This window comes from Columba livia, chromosome 1, assembly GCF_036013475.1.
Source record: "Columba livia isolate bColLiv1 breed racing homer chromosome 1, bColLiv1.pat.W.v2, whole genome shotgun sequence".
Classification (NCBI taxonomy): domain Eukaryota; kingdom Metazoa; phylum Chordata; class Aves; order Columbiformes; family Columbidae; genus Columba; species Columba livia.
Window position 1 is genome coordinate 65,044,921 of NC_088602.1, and position 24,688 is coordinate 65,069,608.

General features: G+C 43.5%; 1 protein-coding gene and 1 long non-coding RNA gene across 3 annotated transcripts in view; one reads left to right on the forward strand and one right to left on the reverse strand.

Moving 5' to 3' along the window:
- Positions 1-24,688, reverse strand: part of SH3RF3 (SH3 domain containing ring finger 3) — a 257,517-nt gene that overhangs the window by 20,674 nt on the left and 212,155 nt on the right. For both annotated transcript variants that reach the window (XM_065059761.1, XM_065059769.1), the window contains exons 6-8: positions 22,828-22,998; positions 19,297-19,547; positions 15,152-15,456 (exon numbers count right to left, since the gene is read on the reverse strand). In XM_065059761.1, the coding sequence (XP_064915833.1) occupies positions 15,152-15,456; positions 19,297-19,547; positions 22,828-22,998 (727 nt within the window). The remainder of the gene's footprint in view (positions 1-15,151; positions 15,457-19,296; positions 19,548-22,827; positions 22,999-24,688) is intronic.
- LOC135579206 (uncharacterized) lies at positions 1,147-23,916 on the forward strand. Its single transcript, XR_010471886.1, has 4 exons — positions 1,147-1,284; positions 21,002-21,126; positions 22,760-23,222; positions 23,663-23,916. It is a non-coding gene; the product is annotated as an uncharacterized LOC135579206 (long non-coding RNA).

Sequence of the window (24,688 nt, forward strand, 5' to 3'; positions counted from 1 at the left end):
CACATTCTGCAGAAAGCCAGAGCAAGCTCAGTCATTGAACACCTGAATGAAAAAGAATCAATGACAGAAGTCAGGATGTGCTTTGATACACTCTGTTCTTAGGTGTAGTTAGTTCTGGCTCTCCCCATTCACAAGGGATGGATTTAATTTCAGAAGCAAACATTGGATGGTCTTGCTTTGTAATCTTATTAAATGACAGGCAAATGAGACTTGTATTTTTATGGAAAGCAGGAACATGTAGGTAAAGTTTTGGATTAGTGGACGTCATCTTGTCCCTTGTTGCTGATGTATCTATTCCCACTTGGCTGATATTGTTGCAGCTGCTGTGCCACCTCAGGCTGTAATTTCAGCACTTCCAACAAACTAAATGGCATTGGGCTGGGCTGTGCTCAGAGGGAAGATTACTTGTAAAAATTCAGGCATCATAGGAGGTATATTCTCCTCTCAAAATCAATTTCCCATAGAAGAAAAAAAGAGCTGTCTGTGGACAATGAAAAATTGCCAGGATTTGCGCGTACTAGGCACATTACAGTGAAATCATTCCTACAAACAACTCATCAGTTCATAAAAGATGCTTTTAGCTAGAGACTGAGGAGTCAGTTGAGACTGACAGAACGTAACATACCCTTTTGGACTGTGGCCTAGAGGTGAAAAAAGCAGAAGCTCAGGGAACATATTTCTGAAAATTAGCTGGGCTGTGAGCTGCTGCTGCGGTAGCCTGGACTGATGAGGGGTAGGAATGAGCAGGGCCTTGATGGTTCTCAGATGGTCTGACATTGCAGATGCAGGTCCTTGATACCATCAAAGCCATGGGCGTGAAAACTTCTCTCTCTCTGAAGGCTGCCCTGCAGTTTTGGCAGCTCCCACAGCATCAAATCTGGGCATGCAAAAAATTATTCCTAATATATTTCATGCATTAAAAAAAAATCAGGTCTTGCCCCTGCTCCCCCCTGCCCTCATGAGAGCGTGTCTCAAACAAGGCAAGCCATGCTTTATTAGCAACAAGAAAAGAAATACCAACATGCTCAAGCCATTGGCTTCTTTTCTGGGTGGAAGGGGAGGTTCAGCCTCTCAACATCCATGGAGGTGCAGGGAGTCCCAGGTTCTTTGTGTCCCAGGTGCTCTGTATCCATGGGCAATGCAGGTCTGGCTGCACCCAGCAGCACCTCACTGGGACAGAGCTGTTGCTCAGCGCACTGAGGTGCCATTGATTATTAAGGTCTATAAGCTTTGCAGATAAAGCAGCCGAGGTTTCTACAACATCATCTGTCATCTGTGCTACAGGTATTTTCAGTCCTACTATGTTTCCAAGCGATGCCTTGTTAATTACTTCTGGGGCACACTGTGGTGGCTGAAGTCCTTTCCTCTTATATGGGCCAATTGGTCATGTATGCTCTTTAAAAAATGAAGAGAGAATCCCAGAATGATTTTAAAAGATTGTACAGTAAGTGGCTGTCAGTGTCAGAGGAATGCCCAGGCACGTAAAAGACAATTTCTTTGATAAAATGACCAAGGCACTGTGGCTTTCCAAATGTCACGACACTTGGACTGTAATTACTAGTAAGCTTTTCAATAGCTAAAGGTTTGCTAGAAGCTACTTAAGCCCTGGCAGCATTTGTAACAAAAGCATCCTCTCTTTAGCAAAAATCACATTTCATCTCCTTTCCTTGTTTCATCTTTTTGTTACTTAAAAATTAAAAATGGTTCTATCAAAGACCATTTGCTAAAAAAACCTCCCAATATCCTCAGGTCTTTAGGAGTATAAAATTCCCCCTTCTTAAATTAAAGAGCTGAATAAGAAGGATTGTCAATGAAAAACAGAGCTAACCAAAGGGAACAACCAGGGTATAAAAAGGGAGGGGGAGTCAATAGTACTATGGCTTTTTTTCCTTTTGCACTAAGCCTGGTTTTACATTGCAATCCTATCCCTCTATTCCATCTTCCCTTCCTTTTTCTGTTTTACCCTCTTTTTTTTCCCTGACACATGACCTGCTGGTATGACCATATAATTAAATGCAATTGAGTTGCACTGATTTAACTAATTACCACCTGTCACGTGTGCCACCTAAGCCAATGTTCTCCATTTCCTCATCCTACCCCAACCATGAGACAAAACACGTTACCTCGAAAGTCAGGCTTAAGTTGACTTGGGTAACCCAAGATGTCCAAGGGCAAGCTTTACACCAAAGCTGGTAGTACGATAATTTCAGTGGTGTGACCAGCGAGCACCATCTCATGCGCATTACACACATAGTCACATCTGTAACCTCAAGAGCTCTCCGGACATGAATTTTTTGCTTCTCTGGAGCATGCTAGCAATGAGGCAGTGACATCTGGTCAGTGTTTTCACATGTGACTACTGCAGAAACAATTAGCAATGACAACACACACACAGCATATTCCTCTTTGCCAGCCAGTTGACTGATGCAGAAGAGGCCAGTGTGACCCGAAAGAAGAGGTGAATCCTGCCAACTAACAGCAAGAAATGCTCAGTTTTAACACAGAAGCTCAAAATACCTCTGTGAAGAAGTTGGTCACATACACCTCACATCTAAATATGATGGAAACTATATAAAGATAAAATCACTTCTGCACTGGAGCAGAAATGACATTTTTGTCAAAACAGTCCATCTCTGAGCCCAACTACCATAGACAAATATGAAAAACCAGATATCAGTGCAAGAAGATTTCCCCTTGACCACATTGATTGATTGACTGATGGTCTGTACACACTGATAGTCTTACTTATTTTCATTTTAGAAAAACAGTGTGGGTAAACATGAACTTAGAATTGTCTCATCTTCAATTTGATCATGGTTGATTGGAATGTCTCTGCCTATAAAGATAACAGAATTTTATTCCATTAGTTAAGCAATCATGACTTCTATACAAGCTCATGTGCTATGATTACTCTGCTGTATCTGAAAATCTCCCCACAGTAGAACTTGCAATATCATTAATTTCTTGCCCAAGTTTGTTCTTTCAGCTTCTTCCTGCTAGGATAGCAATGTGTGTGTTTGAGGGGTCCCTTGCAGCCTTGCACTCTCTCTCTTTTTAACCTAGCAGCCTACCTGTAAGAACTCAAACTGCAGATAACCAGATGCTGCCAGTTGCTTTGCAATGTTTTCCAGTTAATGATGTTCTGTCAAACCAAGAGGATGTTTCAAGTAGGTACCAACTGGGCTTGTCTCATTCCCAGTGCTAGTCCATCTTTTCATTAATTCCTTGGTAGGTGAACTAGAGAGGGCACTTCTAAAACCAGCAGTGGGCAGTGGAAGGTGTACTGGTTTTAGCTAGGACACAGTTAATTTTCTTTGTAGTAGCTCATGTGGTGCTATGTTTTGGATTTGTGACAACATAAGGGTAATAACACACCTTGTTTTAGGTATTGCTGAGCAAGGCTTGCACAGCATCAAGGGCTTTTCTGTTTCTCATGCTGCTCCACCAGTGAGTAGCCTGGGGGTGTAGGAGAAGCTGGGAGGGGACACAGCTGGGACAGCTGAGTCCAACTGACCAAAGGGATGTTCCAGACCATATAATGTCATGCTCAGCAATAAAAGGTGGGGGGAAGAAGAAGGAATGGGGGACATTAGGAGTGATGGAGTTTGTCTTCCTAAGTAACCATTACATGTGATGGAGCCTGGCTTTCCTGGAGGTGGCTGAACACCTCCCTGCCCATGGGCAGTAGTGAGTGAATCCCTTGTTTTGCCTTGCTTGCATGCGCAGCTTTTGCTTTACCTGTTAAACTGTCTTTATCCCAGCCTATGAGTTTCCTTACTTTTACCCTTCCTATTCTCTCCCCCTTCCCACTGTGGCAGGGAGCAAGCAAGTGGCTGCATGAGGATAAGCTGCCTGCCAGGGCTAACCCACAACAGAAGGATAAACAGTGTAAGAATTCAGAATAATTTTCCTAAAATGGAGAAATGATCCCAAATCACCATGGTGAAATCTGCAAAGACAAGCATGACATGCTGCTGTTAGGAAGGAGAAATCAAATGCACAGATGCAAAACAAGGAGTGGCTGGCCAGCCAGCAGCTCTACAAAAGGGACGATGAGGGTAACACCGGATCACAAACAGGGCGTGAGTCAAGATGCTGCTGTGAAAAAGGCAAACTTCACCTGGAAACATATTAACAAACATCTTTTATGTAAGCCATGGAAAGTCCTTATTCCATCCTGATTGGCACTAACAATGTCTCAGCAAAACTCTACCCTGGAGTATTGCTCTTTAAGACCCCAGCAAGCTGAAAGCTGGAAGTATAATCAGAGGCCTAGAAAGCATTACCTGTGAAGAAAGACTAGGAATTGGGCTCAGAGAGGCTGAGAGAATTCTTGAGGACTGAACACATTATTAGTTCTCTAATACATGGAAGGCTGTCAGGAGAAAACTGATCAGTTGTTCATCTGGAGCAGGACACGAAGAAGCAAGATTCATTTGTAACCATGAAAGATTCAGGAGGGATAATAAGGAATTTTCTGGCGCTAGCAATATGAATAGATTGCTTAGAGAAGTTGTGGAATGATCTTAACTGAATGATTTTAAGAAAAGCTAGACAGACATCTGTGGCAGGTAGTCGATATATAACTGACTTTCTCACGGCTGATGAAAGGAAACCCATCCCAGGCCTGAGTGGCCACCATCCTTCCTACATTCTCTGTGCCACTTTCTCTGCTGGCCAGCTGTATCTCTCAGCCAGGTTGCATCTAAGCCTGCCAACTAGGAGTATCTGGCTTAGATATAAAATCTGTCCAGAAATATTTTAAAAAGTTGGAAAATCAGTTCTCTCTTTTATGTCCTGATCAAAGCCTGGCTTATGCATTTCCCTTGCCGCAGCAGGCACTGCTGTGTTGATAGGATCTGCCTGCCCGACCTCTCCCCTTTTCTATCTCAAAACTTAAGATATGAAGAATAACATGATGCTGAACAGGAGGGAATAGAAATCTCTGAAGTCATCAAAAAAGCCAGCTAGTTCCATTTTAAAATACACCAGCTCTGAACTGATCGTGAATTGGGATTAAAAACTACAGTACAGGAAATCTACTTTACTGCAAAATAAGTTGGCCATGGACTCACATTAAATTACTTTTCTCCCTGGGGCATCTGGTGATGAAGCCCAATGCCAGTCTGCTGCTAGTGTGGTGAATACAGTGAGCTGTGAGGGAAGGTTAATATTTCAGCTTCTGTAGTCTTAACTTACAGAAACATAACAGTGAATAACAAGCAAACAAAATACATGCAAAAAAGCAAAGCAACAGGTTGAGTTCCACCTTTATAATGAATTGTTTTTTGAAAGGTTGACTGCTTGACACCCTCTATTAATTGATTACAGGCAGCCTGCAGACATAGCGTCTGAAAAGCAACTTTTGCATGGTGTACTTTCTGAATACCTGAGACTGATCTTTTCTCCAGAGGGCATAATCAGAACATTTTTTTTAAGTCCTTCAGAGACCAGTACTGACTCCATGTCTTGACTTGATCTGAAGGGAATTGCTAGATGCTTGAGACATTCAGTGAAAAGAATAACAACCCAGACTGACTTCAAGGTGGCTTAACCATTTGGCAAAAGAAAAGCTGAGGGTTTGTGAATCTTTCTGCTGCTACTGTAAAAGGAAAAATAAACAGAAATGTACAAAATAAAATAAATGTCCCTTTGCTATAAGCTGGTTATGCCGTCGAGTTACATGATAAAACCAGAAACGCCGCAGATATCTGTTGTCTGTTATAATCGTGCTGTTCCTATAGTACCGACGTTTGTCAGAAACTGCAATTTCATTTAGTTTATATAATTCTTCTAACAGAGCTTAGTGAAGTACTTCTACATTGACACTAGGTATTTTAACCCACCTATTATGCTTAAAAATAGAGAAAAGCATGGAAAAATACCGGTACCTGTGTGAACAAAAAAATAACATGGGCACTGAAAGGGTATAGCCAGTTTTCACAGGAGAGTTCAAACTTTGTCTACACAAAACAACTGCATTGGCACTTGAGATACTTGTATCTTGGTGGTTTAAGACTTAATGGCTTGTGAATTCATAGTTGGAAAACCCCTGAGGAAAAAAATTTAGTCCCGGACATGTGGGAAGCCAAGATGCCACCAACTCTGACATATTGCAAGTTGTTTAATCATTTTCAATGCATCCAGTGTCTTCCTGTGTTTTTCTTCTGGAATGGTTTCATTCTGCATGTCTTCCCTCCTGGGAGTGCTGGGGCAGTGGCAGCTCTATGCCAGCTTTGTGTGTTACTGCTCCAAGGCAGAAAGTGGAGGACAGGGACACGCACAGCATTTGCATTCTGATTTTTTTTTCTTTTAACCTTTGCATGGGAATTGGGAGCTCGATGTTATGAGGGATCAAACCACATTCTTCAGGATCAGGGCAGGGAGAGGGCAGAAGCTGTGATGGGATGCTCAGCTGCAGAGTTCTGCTCTCTGGGGGGGGGAATTGGCCCCTACGATCCCTCAACAGCCGGAATGTGTCAATGTCTCCCATCGATACCACAAGGGCGCTTACATTTCACCCGCCTAATCCAAGGAGATGCTTACCATCCCCTCCCACAGCCTGGCCCCATCCAGCCATCTGGTCCTACGTGATTCCTTCTGCAGGGAGGGGAATGCCATGGGAACGCCAGTGCCGGGATGCTCACACGCAGACACGCACACGCGTTCGCGCACACACACGCCTCCAGCCTTCTGCTTCCAGCGCTCCCTTGCATGCTCTTTCTGTTGGCAGTTCCACTGTCTTCCCCAGGCAGCGCTAAGGATTTAGTAAAAGCCCGTGGGTCTCCTGTGTTACAAAATTAGGTCTCTACAGGTGCCAGAAGAATGCTGTGCCTTGGCATCCAAACAGCTTCATCTCTGGTTAGTAGATAAACTGAATTTCCTCTTGAAGCTAAAGCACTCTTCAGCTTCTCTTCCCCTGGATCTGCTTCCCCTTATGGCTGCAGAATACAACACAGAACCACTCGAAACGCTGTTAGAGAAATCCACTGCGGACACTTGAGAAATCCTGTGACAGGCCTATGAGGCAGATAAGCAGAGGCGGGGGGAGAGGAAAGGGAAGAGGAATAGCTTTCGGAGATTGCTTGGCAGCAAAGTCAATGCTTGAAATATCTGTGGGGAGTTTGAAAGCATTTCCTAACATCAAAAATGCGAAGAAGAAAAAGAAATTTTGATCAATGGCTTATTGCCCTTGATCTAAGCAAAAGAATCCTAGCCAGTCAGAAATAACAGAAATCTGTTTTATTGTAAAGCTGAAGTTTTCTATGTTTTGACAGCTGGGGCTCATGCTTTTGGCTGGGTTATTTGCCAGCCTTAAAATATACATCAGCTAGTTGCCAGGTCTTTGTCCTTTCAAATTGAACTCTAATGATGAAGGAGAAGGTGCTGGAGAGATTTTAAGCATGAGTTCTCTGCCTTAAAACACAACTTTGTGGCCTGAATTCACATGACCAGAAAAAGAGATTTCTACTCCGTGGCCAAGTTTCTGGTGAATCACTTGCTGGTCACAGAGCCAAGATTCGCTTTCTGGAGCATGGGAAGCAGTGGATCATTTGTGATGAAGACAGCCCCTTTGCCTTTGTTGAGAGGAAATGGATTAACGGCATGCATTCTGTGCACAAGTCTTGAGTGAACTGTACTAAAGTATTCCAGATTAAAGCATTTATACTGAGGAACAAACTGTAACACATGTTCAGCTGAAAAATCAAATCTGACTCCAAAAAGGATCAGTGAAATATTGGTGTTGGTGGTCCCAGTATCGACACAGATATCTTAGAGAGTACCCAAGCAAATTAGCGTTATCTTTTTCACAGAGTTACAGAATGGTTGGGGTTGGAAGGGACCTCTGGAGACTATCTAGTCCAACCCACCTCCTAAAGCAGGTTCACCTAGAGCAGATTGCACTGGAATGTGTCCAGGGGGGTTTTGAATGTCTCCAAAGAAGGAGACTCCACAGCCTCTCTGGGCAGCCTGTTCCAGTGCTATCAACTTCAAAGTAAGGAAGTTTCTCTTCATATTCAGACAGAAGTTCCTGTGTTTCAGTTTGTGCCCACTGCCCCTTATCCTGTCTGGCCCCATCACCTTGACACTCGCCTCTAAGGTATTTATAAGAAAAAATAAGATTCCCCTCTCAGCCTTCTCCAGGCTAAACAGACCCAGCTGTCTCTGTCTTTCATCGTAAGAAAGATGCCTCTGTCCCTTAATCATCTTTGTAGGCTCCACTGGACTCTCTCCAGTAATTCCTTGTCCTTCTTGAACTGGGGAGCCCAGAAGTGGACACAGTACTCCAGATGTGGCCTCACCAGGGCAGAGTGAAGGGGGACAATAATGTCCCTTGACATAGCCAATCTTCCTAACACCCCAGGATACCACTAGCCTTCTTGGCTGCAAGGACACAGTGCTGGTTCATGATTAACTTGTTGTCCACCAGGACTTCCAGGTCCTTCTCTGCGGGGCTGCTTTTGAGCAGGTCAATCCCCAACCTGTAGTGGTACATGGGGTTATTCCTCCTTAGGTGCAGGACCCTACACTTGCTTTTGTTGAACTTCACTGGGTTCCTCTCCACTCAACTCTCCAACCTGTCCAGGTCTTGCTGAATGGCAGCACAGCTTTCTGGTATATCAGCCACTCCTCCCTGTTTTCTATCATCAGCAAACCTGCTGGGGGTACACTCTGTCACTTCATCCAGGTCACCGATGGACAGGTTGAACAAGACTAGACCCAGTACTGACCCCTGGGAAACACCACCAGCTATAGGCCTCCAACTAGACTCTGCGGCACTGGTCACAACCTTTTGAGCTCAGGTGTTCAGCCAGTTCTCCATTCATCTAACTGTTCACGACTCGAACCCGCACTTCGTGAGGTTATGTATGAGGATGTTATGCGAGACAGTGTCAAAAGCTGTGCTGAAGTCAAGGTAGACAACATCCACTGCTTTCCCCTCATCTACCCGGACAGTCATCATAGAAGGGTATCAGATTGGTCAAGCATGATTTCCCCTTGTTGAATCCACGTTGACTACTCTTGATAATCTTCCTCCACATGCTTAGAGATGACATCCAGAATGAGTTGTTCCATCACCTTTCCAGGGATGAAGGTGAGGCTAACTGACAAGCCTTTCAATTACTATTGCAATGCTGCTTCCTCTTAATGTTTCTAACGCTTTGATACACTTATTATAAGAATTCAAACCAGGCTTCTCTGCTCTTGTGCAATTTGTTTATTCCGATGTCTTGCACTGGTTTCATTTAGTCAGTTGTTACCGTTCAATTTCATATCTGTACAACTTAGGGGCTTCCTTAGGTGAACTAGTTACAAAGTGAAAAATATTAAATCATTTAATATCTGGTAGGAAGACTGAATTCTTTTTCCAAAAATTCAGGATCAGTCACATTGACTTTGTATCTGAAAATTCTACTGTCATCAACTCTGTCCTTAGCTTCCTTTACTTGTCCCAGGGTGGCCACTATTTTTGTCATGTCATTTTCAAAGTCCTTGCAAGCGCTCAACACTTCAGTTTTGAGACTGTTCTTCCATTTTCTGGATAAGGAATTGAACTCCTCTAGTGGATATAAAGTGATAACAAACCCTTTTCACTCAGGGGCAAGTTAATATGAGTAGAAATTGCAACAGAGAGACTAACATTTAGTAAGTGAAAACTGAAGGTGTGCTACTGTGTAGGATTAGGTCCCTCAGGCAGGTCCAGTTCTACCAAGTGACAGCTTAAACAGACAGCTGTAATGTGAACTGAAGACAAAGAGCAACTCAGAGTTTACAAAGCCAAATTTTCAAAGGGCCTTTGAATTAGTCTCCAACCCAATGTAAAGTGAGGGTGGGCGACTAAGCATGCAGGTGGCAGGTCTGCACTGATGGACACTGCCTGGTGGGATCAGGCAGCGGGCTGCAAATTAGGGGAAGGCAGAGGAAGGCACTGGCAGAAAGGAGGAATGGTGGAGAAGGAGGTCTCTTTGGTCATGTCTATACTGGCACACAAAATGAGGCCAGGATTAAGCATCAAACCCTGGTCCACATCCACTAACCATTGTGGGTTTGGCTTATATCAACTAGCAGTCTCCTAGGGCAACATACGGGCACAATTAGGTTCTCAATGAGCAGTCTGGATGCATTCACCCTATTTTGGGTGGAGAAGAAAACTTAGAAGTGTGGATGCAAGTCATGCAGGGTCACTTGCAGGGCCATAAAACAGGCCTTGGCTTGTTCTGTTTTGTAATGTAGTTCTTACACCAGGAGCATGCCAAACATACTATATCATTTGAAGGATGCGGCTATTTTAAGCAGAAGAACTGATATTTGAGAAAGTGAGTGACACTGGTGAGAGACAGATGTTTACTGATTCAGTCTTCACATGCAAAACTGTTGGTGCACTTTCAAAATAATTTTCTGAAGATGCGTCTCTTGTTATCCTAACATCAGTAAACAGCGGCCCAGTGTGTTTTCCCATTTGTTGTGACTTGCTTATTCAGATCCTCTATATATTCCAGGGACATAGTTACTAAATTTAAAGCTGCACACACATTTGCTCTCTCAGCGCACTTGTAAGAAACATTGAATTTTACATTGCCAGCTTTCAAATATTTCTATATAGTGTGGCTAGGTAAAACAGTAAGGAATTGGTGTAGCTCTGTGATGAATTAATGGCTTGCTCACTAGTGCAATCTCCTGTTCTCCTCTTTAGCAGATATTGGGCCAGACATTTTGGAAGAGTTTAATCAAAATCCTCATCAAAAGCCGAATGAGTGAATTTTAAAGAAAGCTTAATTACAGTGGTCAAACCACCCAGCATGATTTTCTTGATTTGATTAACGTAATGAGGAGCACATTTAATGAGAAATGCATTAATTCATTCAAACAAGTGGTTTTATCAGAGGTATTAAGCACAGTCTCAGATTATATACAGCAGAAACTATTATAGCGAAAATTGACTGAGGTCAAAGCAGTAGTCATGCCATAATTACAAGCTCTCAGCTGTAATCTAACAGTTGAACTTGGGCAGTGCTCAGCATGACTGAAAAAGCACAGTTCCCATTTAAAAAAGCCCCCAAAACACGGGGTTTTCTGCCATTCCACAGCTGGGATCTCCATCCCTCTCTTTCAGATGTTCAGAAGATTCAGGAACCGGGATTGAATTCTCTGGGTTTCAGCTGGTTACACATGCAGTCATTATTATCAAATGATGAAGTGAGAGCTCAAAGGACCCCTGATACCACCCTCCACTCCTGAAGGAAACAGAGTGTTGTCCATTTGATCTGTTTTACCTCCCTTCTTTCACTGTGATATCTTTGGGACACTTCCGTGGAACAGAGTGACTTTGGGGAACAATTATTATTTTCCTTCTGTGGATGGAAACTTCCTTCTTGGAAAAGAAGAAAAAATTGCCTCAAGCAGGAAATATTTCAGAAAAAAAAAAAAAAAAGAGAGAGTCTCCTTTTCATCTTGCTCTCTTCAGCTGCCTTCCTTAGATAAATTTCAGTCTGTACTTTCATTTTTATCTGTTTCAGGACCCCTCCCCATAAGTTTTACGCAGCACCCTTCACCTCCACCCTCCCCACTGGCACCCCTTCTGTGGTGTACTCTGCCGTATCTCCTTCCAGCTGCTAATGCTCTTCTCTCTCCTGTACCGCCCTGACCACCGTTACCTCTTTGACTCTGCCATGCTCCTTTGCCTTTATTCAGTTCCCAGCTTGTTATTCCTGTAGTGTCTGCGCTACCTCTGTGTGAGCCACCTTTCCTGCTGCTTTGTGCTGAGTCTCTATAGCACCAAAACAGCTTTGATTTTCAAGCGCTCTGCTCCTTAGCCTGCTCGTCTGCCTGAGCACTTTTCCAGCACAGTTGCATGGTGGACTTAAGCACTATCTATTGCTCAGTCTTTCATCAGCTGCCACGAGCAGCTGGGAAAGGAGAACAGCTTTGAAACTGTTCCCTAAGTGGACAGGAGGCTGGTCAAGGAGCTGAGAATTGGAGCACGAGCCCAGTTGCAGATAGGATCATCTGGGGGCAAACACATGCCAACAACTAAAAACACATGTAAAAAAAAAATTTCTTCACAGAAAGTGTTGTCAGGCATTTGGAACAGGCTGCCCAGGGAAGTGGTGGAGTCAGTATCCCTGGAGGGGTTTAAAAGACATACTGATGAGGTTCTTAGAGACATGGTTTAGTGGCAGTGTTAGGTTGGACTTCATGATCTCGAGGATCTCTTCCAACCAAAATGATTCTATGATTCTGGTATAACTGAAGGCTGGTGTGGTGGTCATATTTTACCTCCTGAGTAAGTCAGCAGGAGTATGAGAGTAAGACACTAGTATTAGGGTGCCTAAATGAATATAGGTGCCAATGTTCACCTTCAGGTTTGGAAGTCTGGATCAAGACCTTCAAGAAATAAGCTGAAGTAGAGAACTAGACATGTCAAAAAATAGACCTAAGGATGTACTTGCTATTTTAATACAAGATGAGCAAGAGAAACATTCCTGCTGAGCTAAAAACCATAATACTTAGGATTATTTCTGTCAATTGCCTTTAAACCAGAAGGAAATAAGAGTAAAGATTGTAATCAGAGTTCCTTGATTTTAGAGGAATCTTGGGATGCGCCTATATCTGACTGCTGCACACCAGCAGGTACCCATGATATTGGCATAAAAAGATTTGCATAGAGGAAAGCATCAACAGTGACAATCTCACTGGTAAACTCAGTAAGGCTGTTCCCAAGGTAAAGACAATTCCACCTTGGAACAAGCAACCCAAATATTAACAGCATATATAGACCCACTACAGCAGCTGCCCCTTGATGTCACATTTGGTATCCTTGAGAGGAATCTAGGTGGGAAATCATAAAACATAAGCTGGTAGAAGATCATATCTGAAAATACTCTTTCCTACTATCTCTCAGCCTAGCCTTCAAGCAGTCAACCAACCTTGCTAAACTTATCATCTGAAGAAAATTTCCTGAGGACCAATATATCTGACTACACCAGTGATAAATGCAAAAATTGCAGTTTATCTCCATGGCCCCAAAAGAAACATGTTCTACAACAGGACTGTGAAAACCAATGGATCCTCAGCACGTCCATCCCCAAATGCAAATTACTTCTTCCTAGATACCATGTGCCCTCTGTACCACAGTGAACTCACACTGACAATCAGTGTGTGAGAGAAAAACTTGATTAATAATGAGAGAATGTTTCTCTAAACAGCCATTCTCCCTCTGATCATTCAGCCTCCATCTTCAAGGGAATTCTGCAAAAGAACCTGGAAAGACTAAAATGGGATTAAAATTAATAATCTGATGGGATACCAAATTGTTGATTCCAACAATAATCTTAATTTTATGGCACATTACAATTTACCTCAGATATGACTTGCTAATCTTAGATTCTCAGGAGATAATTACCTGTGCATTTCTTCCATCCTGTGTTCAGTAGAGCTGAAGATATTATTACTGCTCCTCTTACTAACATCCTCTATGGTCCTTTCATCTCAAAGTACCTGTCTGATTAATATAATGAGACCGATCTCAGATAAATAAGTCCCGATATTTGCTTATCTGCCAGTTTCTACCTATGTCCCTGCTTCTGTATTTTGCCCCTCGGTCTGGTATCTGTACTGATAATAGATATTGTCTCTCTCCACACACACTCTTTCTGAGTGTTATACCTGTTCCCCATTTAGGAAAAAGCCCAACCAACGAGCCTCTGCTTTGGAAATATAACAAATGGTTCCAGATATGGCTCCAGTTCTGACTCACAGATTCCTTTTTGAATAGTTATATGACTTTTAGTCTGGCATTATCCCCGGTCTCAACTGCTCAAGGAAATATTTGGGTTTATGCAAAGACTAGGAGCACAACTTAACTGGCCAAACATTAGTCACTACGTCTAAAAGGAAAGGAAGCATCATTAACTGAGCTCTATCAAAAATGAAAGCAAAATATGACATTGAAAAGATTCAGAAATATATTGTTCAACACAGGGCAGTTGTGCACCACTCAGTCCTGTCAGAGATGAAAATTTTTATTGCCACTTCTCTCTGATACTTCCCAGCTACTGAATTGGTCTTTGGCAATGCTCATTGCAATGATGAAGTAAAATTTATTATTTGCTTCTCCCTTTCAACCCTGGAGCTCAACCCCCCTGTAACTACTTCTGTGCATCCCAATTCAGTAACTTAAAGCTGTAAGAGCTTGGGAAAGGTTAACCAGTATCATAGGAAGGGTCTTGACATAATTTTGCCTAGGAAATGTCATTATGCGGTCCCACATGAATTAAAATATATGGACCTATAGAATTGCATGATATGTTTTAGGAAGTGTTAAATAAGCCACTACACAAAGCTCTGAGGTAATGCGCAGATTTGCCTCCTTCTGTCAAATAACATATACAGTACGGAGATAACCCTCAGCACTGATAAATGGGAACTGCTAGCACAATGTAAACACCTGGTGAAAGCAAAATACCTGCCAAGAACCAAAAAAAGGCTGTGTGCTTAAAGCAGCTCTCCACACTGGCTTTCCTGAGCAAGGTGCCCAAGGGAGGGGCACTCAGCTACTGATCGCACTGCTGGCTCCTAAGAGATCAAACCTACAGCACATCATACCTACATCCCAGCGAGCCATATTTAACTCCCTTCTCCCAGTTTGGCTGTGCCACTGCAACAAAAGTTTCTGCAAGAAAGTGAGATGTTTCTGCAATGGTAAAAGAGCTTCTGCTGCTCATCAGCCAGTGTTTTACTGTGCCTGTGGCACCTGCCCCCAGGGCTGGCACAACCATCAGCTTCTTCCACACAGCAAGGCACAGGGCTTCTGACATGGCCATCTAATTTTGATGGCCAAGAGGTCACTATAATATCTTTCTTCACCACTGCTAATTTGCAAGTCTAGGCCCCGATCACTGGAAGAAACACACAAATTCAGCCCATTAGCCGTTCGGTTTCATCTCCCACATGCAAGCAGGTAACAAGAGAGCAGCATTGGGGATGGTGAGGAAGGAAGGATGAAAAGTGAAAATAATGTGGGATGAGGATGCCCAAGCCGGCAGCTGATGGAAACCAGATTCTGTCCTCCTGTGTGGCCACAGGGTGCCTCATCAACAGCTCCATGGGATGGGGAGCATGGGGCATGGTGGGGATGCAATACCCTTACCTTTTCATTCTTCCTCTCCTCAGCCTTGCCGGCGGGGCCAGGGGTGACAGGGCCACCCAGGGGCCCGCCGCCCGCCTCGCCGTTGAGGTGGGCTGCGCTGACGTTGGGCGGGGTGATGGCGGCGGCGGCGGAAGTGAGGGGAATGAGGGGCCGGGCCCCTGGGGTGGGCGGCTGGTGGCCGTGCTGCGGGGAGATGGCGGGGTGAGGCCGGATGGCTGCTGCTGGCAGGCGGGAGGGTGAGCTGGGAGTCCGCAGGGGCGAGACCGTGGCGGTGGGTCGCTCCGGGGCTGGCACTGGAGGGTGAGCTGTGGAGGGAGGACAAAGCGTGGTTAAGCCCCTCATGCACTGCCAGACCTGGCCCTTCAGTGGCCATCGCTGCCACGAGGTGCCAGGGCGTGACAGAAAACTCAAGTCTTAGCCTTAACCCAGGATATCTCAGCCTGCAAGTGTTTTTTGGTTAAATCCTAGAAATGGCTCTCCAGGCTGTGAAACACCTGTCTGCAGTCACCGAAATGGATGGTCCTCTCTAGTGATGTGACTGGGGAACCTCCTCACCATCCCTGCCCATGCCTGGCAATAAATAAAATGCCTGTTGTGTTTTTAAAACACCATATCTTGTTTCAGCTGAGATGTTTTCTGAATCTCCAGCACGCTCTCCTAACCTGATAGGTTTTGGAGCAATGAAACATGGGACCTAAAGGGTTAGCCCAGATGACCCATGCCAACCTCACAGGCAGCAATTACAAAGGAAGGTCTCTTATTTCAGCCCTAACAAAATGATCAACAGTACATCACTGTGCTGCACAAGATAAATTAAGCAGAAATCCACCGGAGGATTTCTGAGCTCAGCCTTGCCTCTGCCAGCAAAGTCCCTGAGGGGCTATGCAGTACCTTTTAGCCTTGCTGCCCTTGCTGAGCAAACCCTGCTGACAAGCGCTAGGAACCAGGAATTAGTGCTTGTCTATTTAATGGTGACCACGACACACTGCAGGGGTCACATCTCCAGTGATTCGGAAGCCTGTTGCCTGGCCTCATGTTGCAAAAAGTGTGACAAAACTCCAGGTCCATTTCCATAATGATGTTGCCCCTGACTTCCACGCTAGTTGATTGCTTAGCTGTAACCTACCTACAGCTCCCCTTCAAGTACATATAGACCTGAAGCCAAGTCCACACTCAGACATTCCCTCACTTAAATGATTTAATACTAGGACTGCCTGGAAAATGCCCATTTCACAAATGATCTCAAGATTTCATAATCTGGTTTAGTTCTGCCTCTGTGCAAAATCTGAAGCTTTGAACATTTTTCTCAGCACAACCTACTCACCCATCCCACAACAGCCTATGTTCTGGTCAGAGCATTCACCTGGTATGTGAAAACATAGGATCCCATCACTGCACTGTTGTCCTCTATGGAGAACAGCTCTGGGCAGATGCCTGTTTCCTTTGCAACCTGAGCCAGGACAGCTTCATGGCTGAAGTCTGGTTGAATTACATCCAGTCCTCATAAAAGAGCTTTGAGTCCAACAAATCAGCTTTTCTTTGACCAAGAAGCATTTTTCTGGAAAATTTCTGACCCACTCTGATCTGGGGTTTTCTTACAAATTCCTCTGAATGATAGATACGAGCTGGAGTTCATTCAATCTATAACTAAATAACAATCTAGAACAACACAAACAATTTTTTTCTGTTTATGTGGTTAACAGCAGCACCCATTACCAGGGATTGAAATGATGAATGCCATTAATCATACTCACTACCCCAGCTGAGCACTCCTGCCAGGAGAGAATTTCTTCCCCCAGTCTTATGCCCTATTATCCAAAGCATACATTATGGGCCAGTGATCATCAGATTAGCACCTCCAAAGTTTACGTGATTCTCCCTCATGGTAACTCCTTGACTCTATAACAGCTCTTTTTATCAATGTTGCTTATAGCAAATCAATCAAACTATCATTAACTAGTCTTGAACTTGATGTGTTTTTACCACGTAGCATGAGGAAGGGCCTAAAAGTTGTTACAGATGCCTCCAAGACTATATTTGCTGTTAGTTATGATTCCCCCCTCTCTGGATTACCGAGAACATATATTGGAAAGTGCAATTCCTTTCCAGAGAGCCAGACAAGGCACCACTGGTTATCTTGAAGTGATTATCTCTGTCTGATTTCTCCACTTGGAACCGGTGTGATGAGCAACCGCTGCTGCCAGAAATCTCATTTTCTGACATGGTTAAGCTTGTAGGGTCAAATTTTTGAACTATTGGTTGTAGGAAGCAATGTCTTTTCTAAATTTAGAGGAGAAGCACAATAATGGAATTTCACTGCAGGTACCTGGATGTTGAAGACTGATTTGATAATCATATGAGGTACATTACTTCTTTCATATAGGACTTAGTGTTTCCAGACACGAAGGAAACAGAAAACACGAGAAACAGTAAAATAAATAGCCTGAGAAAAATCAACTCTGAGCAGAGCTCTCACTTTATATTCTGTAATTTAATCTGCTTACTGTTACAACGTATGCTTTTGCTCTGAGATCTCTGGATCTGGACTGTGCTTCATCAAACATGCTATTAATTAGCAATGCTCACTGAAGGCTATTTTTGTTCTACACCACTCATATTTCATTTTGGGTGTACTCCTACATTAGTGGCCTTGTGCAAAAATGATTTGTTACTTGTGCATATTGCAAGCCAACAGAAACGTGACTTGAATAGTGTGCCAGCTTGCCTCTCCTGGAAAGCTTTCCCAAAAGTCAGTGTGCCTTGCCCTGTCCTGCAGGACTAAAAAGGCCTTTTGAAGACTCTGGTCCACAGAATACTACTGAGGACATCTATTATGGAGAAAAATACTGACAATCATGAAAAATTTCCTTTATTTATCCTGGTAAAAGCTTACTTAATTAAAACAACAATCTCATGAACCTTCTGGAAGGGCTGGAGAACTCCCCGCTTAGGATGTTTTGGAGCAGCTCTGTGGTTCCTGGATTACCCTGCCTGCCAGCTCCTTGTTACTTTAAGATATCAGAGAGATCTGGAGGAGCAACCTTAAATCAGAGTAGCTGCTGGAGGTGTAGCTCTGCAGTTTTGTGGAAGGAAGGTGTGGGGCACCTTCTGAACTAGACAAAAGGAGGATAAATCCATTATTCCGTGGTGTGACATGGATGCTGTGTGAAGTCCTACCACTGTTTGTTGAGCAGAAGAGCCTGCACTGTTTGAGATTCAGATTCACACGTATTTGATTACAGATTCGCATGTATTTGATTACGTTTTCTTCCCTTGGGTCTGGACTGCATAGGGGGTGAGATTAGACCATCACAATGGTGCCTTCTGGCTTCAAAACATGTAAATCCGTGACTTACACTGAAGTGTATTTCTCATGTGTGCCTGCTCTGTTTGGTATCTAAGACCTCAGTTTTCAGCAGTCACAGTCCTTACTGATCTCCCTTTGTAAACACAATGGCTCATATCCCTCTAAAATATCAGAAACAAAATGTTTTAAATTTTGCTATAAAGTTCCACCACAGGATTTACTTTTACTTTATTCAATATCAGAGCTGTTTAACACCAGGGAAAGGGCAATAAATTGTACTCTAGAAAACTGTGCTGTACATCAGAAAGGGAACCTAGAAAGAACAGAGCCCCCCTGATGTGAGAAGCTCTTATTCTTATTTCAAAAAGGTGGCAGTATTTTTCAGATCTTTTGCTTTATCACTAACACTGGGTCCTGTTCTGCCTAATAAATACCTTTCATCCCTGAAGCCCAATGAAATGCTTCTTAATTTTGAGTCGTGTATTACTCGCCCTGCGATAAGAGCAGTATTTTTCCATCAGCAAGCCAACCGGACTCAGAACCGTTAATCTCCTCAGTATGCAGGGTGCTTGCTTTCACTCAGATAAATTGTATAAATATTTGTAAACACTATAATCTATTTCAGCTGTAGCAACAGAACAATCTGATAACCACAACGTGGTTCCCAGAGATCAATAGAAGTCCATAAATATTACAAGCAAATAAAATATACTCTATTCCACGTTGACTGAGCTGTGACTAAAACGAGAAAGAAAGCTGCGAGGACGGGCAGATTTGAGAGGCTTGTGCTAGAGGGATAGGACATCAATCCTGTTGGCACAGGGCGAGAGGCACCTACCCATCTGCATGGCGTTGCGGGTCTGGCTGCCTGGCTGCTGGGCTGAGTACCTCAAGCAGTTATTCAGCTGCGGAGAGGCCGCCTGTAGCTGGGGATGCGTCTGAGGAGCAGTGATGGGAACAACGGGTCTGACGGCCGTGGTGGCATTGGTGTGACCAGCCCCAATGGGGTGGATGGATCCCGGGGCTCCTTTCATTGCTGGAGCTCCCCCAGCTCCGCTGTTCCTGGGCTGCCCGGCTCCCACTGGCACCCTGCATGGAGACAAGGGACAGCGTGAGTGTGCGGCAGAGACCCCGACACCCCGACACCATGCTGATAAGCACCCCCAGTTACTCAGGGGGTTCAACATGATACCTTCTCAGGTCTTACAGTTAAACCAAGAATATATATTTATCTTTATAGGACACAGACATAGGTATGCTGGATGACATTTTCATCCCTTTAGCCTATGGGAAGAATTACAGGGTAAAAATGGAAAAGAGAGTTTTTCTCATAATTTTTTTGTTTCTTAAGCTACATTTGTGTTTGAATAATTTCTAGCAAAATCACAAGTCTAAATTCAGAAGAAATTAATATCTTCCAAATGCCATTTTGTGTGCCAGAGGCTATTTTACAGGCACTAACGGAGTGATAATTAAAACAGATTCTGAGATATTTTCTCAGGACCAAACCTGCACACAGACCCACAGGGAGAAAAAAAGATGGATAACACTGGATCCATGTGTGGCTGTTGAAGGGGACTGCAAAGGAGCAGACTTGGCAGGGCTTGGCTTGGCTGAGCACTTACCCTACTGATGTAACCAAGCTTAGGCTTGCTAAGGAAATGCAAAGGGAAAGGGAATGCAGCTGACCTTACCGAAAAGGTAAACCAAAAAATAATCAGCCCTTCTTTCACTGCTCAAACTGTGTGCACAGTTTGAATTTCGTCTGAGTGGCTGAGGAGACCTCAGAGAGAAGGAACAAGGTTCTTTCTCCTATGCAAGGACTTCAGCCTAGGGCAGGTCTTGGTCCTTTTACCACAGAGCTAGAAATTCTCTGACCAGGGCACGAGGGCAGTAGGACACCAATGGACAAACTCAGCTGCTGCTCAGCAGCTCTTTCTCTGAGTTTCTTACTCAAGTCCCTGACTAATTTCCTACCCCAGCAGTAGATGCCATGGAACAGAGGGACAATTTTGTGCTGTTCTCTCCTGGGCTGCTCCATGTGCCAAGGTCCTCCTTCAGGAAAGTACATCACAGAGGATATGATGTAGAATAAAGTATGATGGAGGAAATGGAAATCAGGCAGTGCAGGGGGTTAGCAAGCAAGGAGAGGGTGACAGAAAGGGTACAAGACCAACCTGTGGGGGGTGGGATTGGCAGAACTTCAGGGGCTCTAAAATTATTGTGTGGGAACACAAAGAGCAGAAAGAAGGAATATGTTCAACAATGTGACCTGATTCAGAGGACAAGAAAGACAGAAGAACCACCCCTAAGAAAAGAGTGCAAAGGGGAAGAGCCAAAAGAGTGGCATTCTGATAGAACAAAACATAGGCTGGAAGATATGGTCCAAAAGTACCAAAGATAGCTGTCACCTCTGCCCAGTCCTCCCTGCCCCTAAAATCACGGGAGGAAAAACAACACTGTGGTGACATTGATATGATTTGTCACACAAGGTTTGCATGCATTACATTTTGCTAAATGATTTGATTTTTTTTTTCCATCAGCCTCCAGGTAGCAAAAAGCTGGGAATCCCACCAGATGGAATTTTTGACTGTCTGTCATCTGCTGTGAAGAGCTGGCAGAGTAGCAGCAAATTTCAGCTGGAGCTGGCTTGGCCATCTGCACTAGAGTGAGTCTGCCAGAAAAGCACTTCTAATAGTCTACTGAAAGCTGAGTTCAGGCAAACATGCACACTGACAGGTACAGAAACTATCTGTGGCTCCCACAGAGCTGGATAGATGCTGGATGTGGCAAATTTTCTCTGCTGCCATGTGTCTGTCTCTCCATCTAAAAGGTCTTGTTCTTTTTCCACTGTGCTTTGCTCACACATGTGATTTGGCAGCTTATAAATCTATTTCAGTGCTATTAAATTCATGGACAACTTCTCTTTCTTGGGTTTTGTAGGGAGTGGCAGAAAAACATGCATTAATCTAATCCCCTGCTTTGCTGTCAAAAGGGAACAAAGTAAGTTGAAAGTGCAGCAAATAGGAGATTTTGTTGCTATCACATTTTTCTTGCTGTTCTCACTGAGGGTGATTTACACAGGAACTTATTAGCTCACAGGATCGTAAATATAATCATAAAGCTGCTTTTGGGCTTTGTGGAAAGCACTTTTGCCCTTTAGCACTTCTCTCTGTCTTGTTCGAGCTGTGACATGCTGCATGTAATAAAGTCTTGCTGATTCAGATCACCAACACTTCAGCACAAATTTCTTTACTAATTAAGAGCTGAAGAGGCAAGAAGTGAAGGCAGCCAAGGGGCTCTATAAAATCAGGTAAATACATTTAGGTTGATGAACAGTGAAGACCCCAAGAATTAACATGGGAGTTTTTTTTACTGAAATGCAATATTAGGACTGTCAGCAGGCTTAGTTATTGTCTTCTAATCTGCTCTCAACTTTTGGTCTTGCTCAGACCTCATATTACAAAATTGACACAAACTGAAGATGGAACAAACCTGCATCAATTTTTCCAGATCAACACTTTCTGAGTTGCGAGGTGCCCTTCTCTGGGGAGGAGTGAAAGATGGTGGAGACTGTGTGCATGTGGGAGGAGAGACTGAGTGCACATGAGGAGGAGTGAGTTCCATTTGCAAACCCACGGTTGCTTTAAAGGAGTTATGGGTGTACACACGACAACATTCACCTGCAAGGGGCACATAGGGCTAAACAGTCTGGGACACACTGATGAACTTTCTCCTCAGCTTGCAGACTACTTCAGAGTGGGCTATAGATCAGAAACATCCTTTGTCCAATAACAAACTCAGAGAAATGGCATTCCTTCCCCAAAATGCTATTCTTTCCTCTTCTGCTCTTTTGTAACTGAGACAGAGGTAGCTAAAATCCAGCCACTTACTGAACTCTCCTACCGCTTCTGAATTTTAATGGTTCAAACATTGGTTCTGATCCAAATGATCCAAGTCCTTTGATTTAAGAAAAACAAAATCTACAAGATGAGCTACTGAAAAGCAAGACAAGAGAATTCTTTATTTTGTTTATCCCCATTACATGTCCAGTAGTTTTATAACAATAAATAAATAATTAGGCAATAGGTTTTTAATGATTGTAAAACTTTTACAATCGTAAAACCCATCAAACTTTTACAATCGTAAAACCCATCAGACTTTTTAAAGTCAGAGGTTTGTAAGTGCCATCTTCTAACACGGCTAGTGAGGTCTTCTGAGAACATGGATAACTCCAATGCCACAACCATCAAATTTCATTACTCACGTCTGCAATGCCAACAGAAAATTTCTGTTTTTAGCATCCTCCAGGTTCAGAATCCCTCCCAGTCCCAGCTCAGGCATATCCACCTTGGCCAGTGGTCCTCACCTGGAAACAGGAGTCACGTAGTTGCCTGGGAAGACGCCGGACATTCCGCTCCTCAGAGACGTCCCCTTGAACCAGCCGTCCTGGCACTTCTCAATGACCCGGTACATCTCACCTTTGCGGAGCTCCAGCTCGTCATTCTTCTGAGGCTTGTAGGCGTACAGGGCTAGGTAGCTGCAGGAGGAGGTCACACCAGAAGAAAACACACAGCTGAGGTCAACTACTGTCTGTCCCACCTTGACTCCAACCCCGCAGAGCAGAAAGCGAGCAGAAACACTGCTCAGAAATGGTGGTTAAAAAAGGACATCATCACAGCACACCAAACACAGAGCAACAGAGACAAGGTCAACTGGACGCTAAGAAAATACAGGAATAACTAACCAGATTAAAGTCAGGAGGTAATTTAGAAATTATTACGACACCCTTCTTGCCAGGGCATAACCAAAGCAAAACACTGCCACAAAGCAGGACTGACTCTAAGAATTTAGCAGCAGTTTCACAAGGACAAGGCAATTACTGAGCCAGAGTAACCAGGATGTGAATGGGAAGGCTTTTCATAGAGAGATCCTTGTTGAAAAATTAAGAATGATTGCTTGCACTTTGGGCAATAATGGAAACTTGGGATAGGATAGCAAAAATGCACACACAGAACACCACTTTCTTTGTGAATTTTTTTTTGTACTGTCACCTTTCTACAAATGCAAAGAAGGGATCTCTGGTAATTCTAGATCAAGGTTGTACCTTTTTTTTTTTTTGGTGTGTGTGTGTGTGTGTGTGTTTATTTTGTTATTGTTTGTTTGTTTTAAAAATACGTTTATTTTTTATTTGTGCTTTACAGGCAGTGAAAGGATATTAGAACAAATGGCGAAACACTTACAGAAAGCGCATTTACACTACAAAGTGCAGCAGAATGCTCTTTGGCTCAAGGATAGATGAGAAGAGGCTTGCTGCCCACCTTAGAGCAGTGAACTAGAGAAATAATGAAAACTATAACCATTGTGATTGTAGGCTTGTAGCCAATAAAAATGATAGATCGCTTTTTACTTGTGCTCTTCAGGAAATAAAACTGAGGAATAAATCCTGTTAGTTTTTCTGATTCTACTCTTTTATGGTACCAGTAGATTTCTTTATTTTTATTCTGAAGGCAGTAAATAAACAGCAGTAATGAGCAGAATATGAAATATTCGGTAACACGTCCTTGGGGCATGCTTAGGCTGATGTGCACGACCACATTTACCATGTGCATAGGGTACAAAGACCTAATCAGAAACAGTATTTCATAAGTCAACAGATGGGAGAAACCATCCTGCACATCCTTTGCTTAGCTTATATAATCAGGTGATCCTGTGCAGGTCTGTAGCTGTTCTCCTGGTGGGAAACATAAGGCTACTTATGAACTGAATAACATTAAAATGCATCACCCTGACATGAAATAAGGTTGCATGCTTCAGTGCTGATTCTTCAGGACAGTGCTCTGCTAAGCCATAACAAAAAGTGCCAAAATTGTATCACTTGAGGAATCAGAAAGTGTGGCTCTGACTACTTTTTAAGTTACTGCTTACACAGGGCTGATATTCAGAAGCTATATGTAAAGAAGGGAGTCAAGGACAGAGCATTTTAGATAGACTTACTTAGCTCTTTCCCCAAGGGACTACAGGTAATAATGCACTGGAGACACTGGAAGAAGGTGCAAAGAAAATTACCCTGAGTGGATCTTTCCCTTACAGCTATCTCCAGTTCTCCTGCTAGTTTCTTTCTGTTCCCTCCTGCAAATTCCCCCAACTCAGCCTCCAGTATGCCTGAATAAACAATATCACAGAGGCCAGAGCACCTTCCAGAGAGAGTATCAAAACCCTTGAGAAGA